Below are 7,649 nucleotides of genomic sequence, written 5' to 3' on the forward strand. Positions count from 1 at the left end.
GAATAAGAGAAACTTGGTACACCCTTTTCCTTTTTGGGGCTTCCTCTCTGCTTGTAGCTGACACTGTGGCACCCTGGTGCTGTCCCTGTACTGCTGGCTTCTCTCTCTCTCTTTCACACTCTCTCTTTCTCTTGTTCTCTCTCTATCTCTCTCTCTCTCTCTCTCACTCTCTTTCACACTCTCTCTTTCTCTTGTTCTCTCTCTCTCTCTCTCATGCTAGTGGGCTGCGGGGGTGCTCTGTAGCCTCCGATGATCACCAGTGCAGCTTGTCTCAGATCCTGGGGGTCCATTCAAACCCCAACTCTATGGTCGGACATCCATAGAGGACCATCTACCCTGGCTATAGATTCAAACCCTAACTCTATGGTCGGACATCCATAGAGGACCATCTACCCTGGTTATAGATTCAAACCCAACTTCAAACCCTAACTCTATGGTCGGACATCCATAGAGGACCATCTACCCTGGTTATAGATTCAAACCCTAACTCTATGGTCGGACATCCATAGAGGACCATCTACCCTGGTTATAGATTCCCCTAACTCTATGGTCGGACATCCATAGAGGACCATCTACCCTGGTTATAGATTCAAACCCTAACTCTATGGTCGGACATCCATAGAGGACCATCTACCCTGGTTATAGATTCAAACCCTAACTCTATGGTCGGACATCCATAGAGGACCATCTACCCTGGTTATAGATTCAAACCCTAACTCTATGGTCGGACATCCAAGGACCATCTACCCTGGTTATAGATTCAAACCCATCTACCCATGGTTATAGATTCAAACCCATCTACCATCCATAGAGGACCATCTACCCTGGTTATAGATTCAAACCCTAACTCTATGGTCGGACCCTGGTTCCATCTAGGTTATAGATTAAACCCCAACTCTATGGTCGGACATCCATAGAGGACCATCTACCCTGGTTATAGATTCAAACCCTAACTCTATGGTCGGATCCATAGGACCATCTACCCTGGTTATAGATTCAAACCCATCTACCCAGGTTAGATTCAAACCCATCTACCCAGGCTATAGATTCAAACCCATCTACCCAGGCTATAGATTCAAACCCATCTACCCAGGTTATAGATTCAAACCCATCTACCCAGGCTCAAACCCCAACTCTATGGTCGGACATCCATAGAGGTCCATCTATCCTGGTTATAGATTCAAACCCATCTACCCAGGCTATAGATTCAAACCCTAACTCTATGGTCGGACATCCATAGAGGTCCATCTATCCTGGTTATAGATTCAAACCCATCTACCCTGGTTATAGATTCAAACCCATCTACCCTGGTTATAGATTTAAACCCATCTACCCTGGCTATAGATTCAAACCATCTACCCTGGCTATAGATTCAAACCCATCTACCCTGGCTATAGATTTAAACCCATCTACCCTGGTTATAGATTCAAACATCTACCCAGGCTATAGATTCAAACCCATCTTCTAGATTCAAACCTCATCCTGGCTATAGAACCACGGCCAACCACAGGCTGACACAAAGGGCAGTAGACACAAAGGGCACTAACTACAAATATATCCCTGTTTATTTAAGGCACGACAACTAGGAAACATTGTTCATTTTAACGTAGAGGCAACCGTACACATTTTTTCTCTTTGTAAAACTAATTTGATCAAGGTTGAAATATTGCATCGTTGATTGTGAGTCAGACCAGCCAGCGAAAGCTCAATACAACACCATATGTTGTCATTGATGAAGGGGAGGTCATTACTCATTTAGACGTTGTTTGGCATATTTAACCTCATTGGATATGTCCCTAATGGCACCCTATTCCCTATATTATACACTACATAGCACCCTATTCCCTATATTATACACTACATGGGCCCTATTCCCTATATTATACACTACATAGCACCCTATTCCCTATATTATACACTACATAGCACCCTATTCCCTATATTATACACTACATGGGCCCTATTCCCTATATTATACACTACATAGCACCCTATTCCCTATATTATACACTACATGGGCCCTATTCCCTATATTATACACTACATAGCACCCTATTCCCTATATTATACACTACATGGCACCCTATTCCCTATATTATACACTACATAGCACCCTATTCCCTATATTATACACTACATGGGCCCTATTCCCTATATTATACACTACATAGCACCCTATTCCCTATAGTATACACTACATGGCACCCTATTCCCTATATTATACACTACATAGCACCCTATTCCCTATATTATACACTACATAGCACCCTATTCCCTATAGTATACACTACATGGCACCCTATTCCCTATATTATACACTACATGGGCCCTATTCCCTATATTATACACTACATGGGCCCTATTCCCTATATTATACACTACATGGGCCCTAATCCCTATATTATACACTACATAGCACCCTATTCCCTATATTATACACTACATAGCACCCTATTCCCTATATTATACACTACATAGCACCCTATTCCCTATATTATACACTACATGGGCCCTATTCCCTATATTATACACTACATAGCACCCTATTCCCTATATTATACACTACATGGGCCCTAATCCCTATATTATACACTACATAGCACCCTATTCCCTATATTATACACTACATGGGCCCTATTCCCTATATTATACACTACATAGGCCCTATTCCCTATATTATACACTACATGGGCCCTATTCCCTATATTATACACTACATGGGCCCTATTCCCTATATTATACACTACATAGCACCCTATTCCCTATATTATACACTACATGGGCCCTATTCCCTATATTATACACTACATGGGCCCTATTCCCTATATTATACACTACATGGGCCCTATTCCCTATATTATACACTACATGGGCCCTATTCCCTATATTATACACTACATGGGCCCTATTCCCGATATTATACACTACATAGGACCCTATTCCCTATATTATACACTACATGGGCCCTAATCCCTATATTATACACTACATGGGCCCTATTCCCTATATTATACACTACATGGGCCCTATTCCCTATATTATTCACTACATGGGCCCTATTCCCTATATTATACACTACATGGGCCCTATTCCCTATATTATACACTACATGGGCCCTATTCCCTATATTATACACTACATGGGCCCTATTCCCTATATTATACACTACATGGGCCCTATTCCCTATATTATACACTACATGGGCCCTATTCCCTATATTATACACTACATGGGCCCTATTCCCTATATTATACACTACATGGGCCCTATTCCCTATGTTATACATATTATACACTACATGGGCCCTATTCCCTATATTATACACTACATGGGCCCTATTCCCTATATTATACACTACATGGGCCCTATTCCCTATATTATACACTACATGGGCCCTATTCCCTATATTATAGACTACATAGCACCTTATTCCCTATATTATACACTACATAGCACCCTATTCCCTATTATACACTACATAGCACCCTATTCCCTATATTATACACTACATGGGCCCTAATCCCTATATTATACACTACATGGCCCTGTACTATGAAGGGAATAGTGGGCCATTTGGGATGCATCCGTAGTGCTGCCTGGAGGTGTGTTGACGCTCAGCAATACATTGTAAAATGAACCTTGAAATGAAAGTGTCAATGCAGGAAGTGAGTGACACCGTGTGAATCACAGAGGTTAGTTTGGGAGGAAGAGAAATAATGATCCTTTCGGGTTTGGAGACATTATTAAATCAAGGAGGTTTGACTGAATGAAATGCCACCTCAGCTTGGATTGAACCCTACGGCTCCTCATTCGCTTAAAACGAAACATGTCTGTCTGTTCATTCATGTCAGCATTGAAGAGCATGTTGCATTTGTCAACATGAAAACTGGCAAATTGTATGTTGGAATGAATCACACACATCTTCCATTTTGAGTCAAAAGCGCTGTACCTTGTGTCTTGGTGCATGGAGACTGTGACAGTGTGTTGTTGGCCAAACGGTTTCGGGTTTCTGCAGCACCTCTATGCATCAGCTTGGGTGAAACACTGTTCAGTTTCACTTGTTTGAGTGACATCACTCATTACTGTCCAATCAGTGGGAAGAGTGATGATGATGTGGCAATGGGCATGGTGGTGTGAGCAAAGCATGATGGGACAGTTGTTGCAAGGCGTCTTGGGGTTTTTTCCGTCTTTGTTTGTTTACTGGGTCCTGATGATGATGGTGATGATGATGAACCAACCATCTCCTCTGACAGGAACTGTCTATGTTATTATTCTACAATCAAACCATTTCTCTTTGACATACTGCTTGAACACATTCTACCCCCTGGAGCAATTCTCATGTCCATGAGCGTACCTTGTACTTCATATCTCACTTTGGAAGTTCATCACCATAACCTCCTTTTCTCCCCCTCCTTCATCTCCTCCGTCTCTCTTCTCCCTCCCCCCTCTCTTCCTCCCCCTCCCCCTCTCTCTTCTCTCTCCCCATTCCTCTCTCCGTCCCCCATCTCCTCCCTCTCCCCGCCTCTCTCTTTTTCTCTCGGTTCCCTCCCTCATCTCCCCCCCCTCCAGGCCACCATTATGTCAGGCAGCAGTCTGAGTCTGAACCATGACCCTGCTCCTCTGAGGAGCCACCTGGGTCGGCAGGCCAGCTTCCAGGAGCGCAGCGCAGCCCGGCCTCAGTACAACCAGTCCTCGCGCTCCAACACCCTGCCCAGTGACGGGGGACGCAAGGCCTTCGCCATGAGGAAGATGAAGCAGGAGATGAATGACGTCATGTCGCCCACACCCGTGGAGCTGCACAAGGTAACGATGATAAACTACCACCAAGGCCCTCTGGGGCCCACCTATGCCCCTCCGGGGCCCACCTAGGCCCTCCAAAGCCCCCCGGGGCTCACCAAGGCCCTCCAGGGCCAGAGTACTGCTGCTTTTCTTTACACGGTTTACTTCATTTCATGGAACGTTAGAGGGGTTAAAAACCCTGTGAAGGTAAGAACGTGCTGACGCATCTTAAGTGTCTGCGTGTCTTCAACTTGAGCTTTTTGACAACTTCAGTTATGATGAAGCTCTGGTACTGACATGTTAAGACTGTCAGCAGACACAGCCGGTCATCCAGTCTATCAATCACCTTATGACTGTCAGCAGACACAGCCTGTCATCCAGTCTATCAATCACCTTATGACTGTCAGCAGACACAGCCTGTCATCCAGTCTATCAATCACCTTATGACTGTCAGCAGACACAGCCTGTCATCCAGTCTATCAATCACCTTATGACTGTCAGCAGACACAGCCTGTCAACCAGTCTATCAATCACCTTATGACTGTCAGCAGACACAGCCTGTCATCCAGTCTATCAATCACCTTATGACTGTCAGCAGACACAGCCTATCATCCAGTCTATCAATGAACTGCATTATTTACACCAGGTTAAATGATTGATTGAGGACATTATTGATTGATTAGTTGAGGACATTATTGATTGATTGGTTGAGGACATTATTGATGGATTAGTTGAGGACATTATTGATTGATTAGTTGAGGACATTATTGATTGATTGGTTGAGGACATTATTGATTGATTAGTTGAGGACATTATTGATTGATTGGCTGAGGACATTATTGATTGATTGGTTGAGGACATTATTGATTGATTGGTTGAGGACATTATTGATTGATTGTGCAGGTGAGTCTGTCGAAGGAGTCGGACCTTGAAGACTTTGGCTTCAGTGTGTCAGATGGCCTCCTGGAGAAAGGTGTCTATGTCAACAACATCCGCCCAGGTGGACCTGCAGAGGTCGGGGGGCTGAAGTCCTACGACCGGCTGCTACAGGTACACACACACACACACACCATCACCCCCATCTCCAGCGCCCGCATCACTCTCCGCCACATGGCCTCAAACTGCACCATTTTGCTTCTCTCCGTCGCCCACAAGCACTTTCAACATTTAGATAAGAAATCATTTGACCTTTCCAATAGTTTCTATTTCCTCCATGTAGCTAAAGACAGGAAGTAAATATGGGTGTTACAGAACTCCCTAAAGTAGAGCAGATCTACACAGTTCATAGAACATCAAAGGATTTTTTGCAATTTTTTGGGGGCCCCAAATTGATACACAACATTGGCCTAATTTCCTTGCTGGTCTAAGGGAGGCTGACTTGGCAGAGAGAGTCGTGTTGATGGATAGATGAATCCCTCTCCAGGGAAGCTGTCAATCTAGTGAATGTGTCATTAGCATATGAAAAGAAGAGAAAGGTTGTCTCATTATTCACTGCTCAGAGAGAGAGAGAGAGACAGACTGTCTTCCTTAGCAGCTTCCCTCAGGTCACTGTTGTTTTTTAAAAGCACAAACAAGGAACGCGACTACAATTTAGTCTTCTGACAGGTGAACGTCAACCTGGGACGTTATTCAACTTAGATTTTTTTCCAAGTCGATGACAATGTTGTTTTTAAAAGCACAAACACGAAGGTGCTCAAGGAAATGAACTGCAGTTTATTCCAATAGCCAAGATGATACATTATTCAGCTTGTATGTTTATTGTGGTTGTAATTGACGGGTACATCAGTAAATATTACATCAGCCGAACACAGGAGCAGAGAGAGAGAGAAGAGAGAGAGAGACAGAGACAGACAGAGAGACAGAGAGCGAGAGAGACAGAGAGCGAGAGAGACAGAGAGAGACAGAGAGAGAGACAGAGAGAGAGAGAGAGCGAGAGAGAATGTAAGTGTTCTGACTTCCTGTTTGAAGAACTGGGTTTTACAAACGGTTCACCTGAAGGTTTAATCAGAGTAGATGTATTGATCTTGTCGGCTTCTAACTGAAATGAAAGGAAACCGCTCTGAGGCAAAGCCTGAAGTTAAACTTTCAGTCTCAGGAAATACAAATATGACATATTTACTAGTTTCTTTGGCTTTTAAACCAGATCTAAACCAGTGTCGTGGCAAACCTCTGCTCACCAGATGATGGTCAAACAGAGATTTGCCACGACGGACCTTCAGTCTGTGCTTGCTAGCTGGAAACGCCAAACTCAAATCACTTCCTTTTGTTGCCTCTCTAACATTCATTCAAATGGACCTCAAAAGCTTTTTAAACCCAAATCTAAATAACTCTTTCTCTGGTCTTTGGTTTCTCAGATCAACCACGTGAGGACCAGAGACTTCGACTGCTGTCTGGTGGTCCCTCTGATCGCAGAGTCAGGAAACAAACTGGACCTGGTGATCAGCAGGAACCCTGCTTCCTCCAGAACCGGGTCCCAGTCAGAACTCAACCAGCTACCCGCCGAGGAGCCTGTTATCAACTGGACCGAGCCGGGGGACAGCCTCTCTGGCCCTCCACCCAACCAGAACCACAATTCCTTGTCCAGGATGGCTGCTGGAATCGGGGTGACTGGGATCGGGGTGGCGCTGGCCGGGCTGGGCTAGATGATAGAGACCCCACTAAGACCTTATAGCAGACTAGAGGTCTGAAGGCCCAAGGCTCTCTTTCTGTCTATCTATCTGTCCCACTAAGACCTTATAGCAGACTGGTGGTCTGAAGGCCCAAGGCTCTCTCTTTCTGTCTATCTATCTGTCCCACTAAGACCTTATAGCAGACTGGTGGTCTGAAGGCCCAAGGCTCTTTCTTTCTGTCTATCTATCTGTCCCACTAAG

The 7,649-nt window shown here is 44.5% G+C and overlaps 1 protein-coding gene across 1 annotated transcript in view; it reads left to right on the forward strand.

Annotated features, from left to right (window-relative positions):
* The window catches only part of LOC123995856, an 82,732-nt gene that overhangs the window by 69,718 nt on the left and 5,365 nt on the right, over positions 1–7,649 (forward strand). Inside the window, exons 17-19 of the mRNA XM_046299536.1 lie at positions 4,570–4,803; positions 5,683–5,829; positions 7,134–7,411. Coding sequence (XP_046155492.1) covers positions 4,570–4,803; positions 5,683–5,829; positions 7,134–7,411 — 659 coding nt within the window. The remainder of the gene's footprint in view (positions 1–4,569; positions 4,804–5,682; positions 5,830–7,133; positions 7,412–7,649) is intronic.

Source organism: Oncorhynchus gorbuscha, linkage group LG14 (assembly GCF_021184085.1).
Source record: "Oncorhynchus gorbuscha isolate QuinsamMale2020 ecotype Even-year linkage group LG14, OgorEven_v1.0, whole genome shotgun sequence".
Classification (NCBI taxonomy): domain Eukaryota; kingdom Metazoa; phylum Chordata; class Actinopteri; order Salmoniformes; family Salmonidae; genus Oncorhynchus; species Oncorhynchus gorbuscha.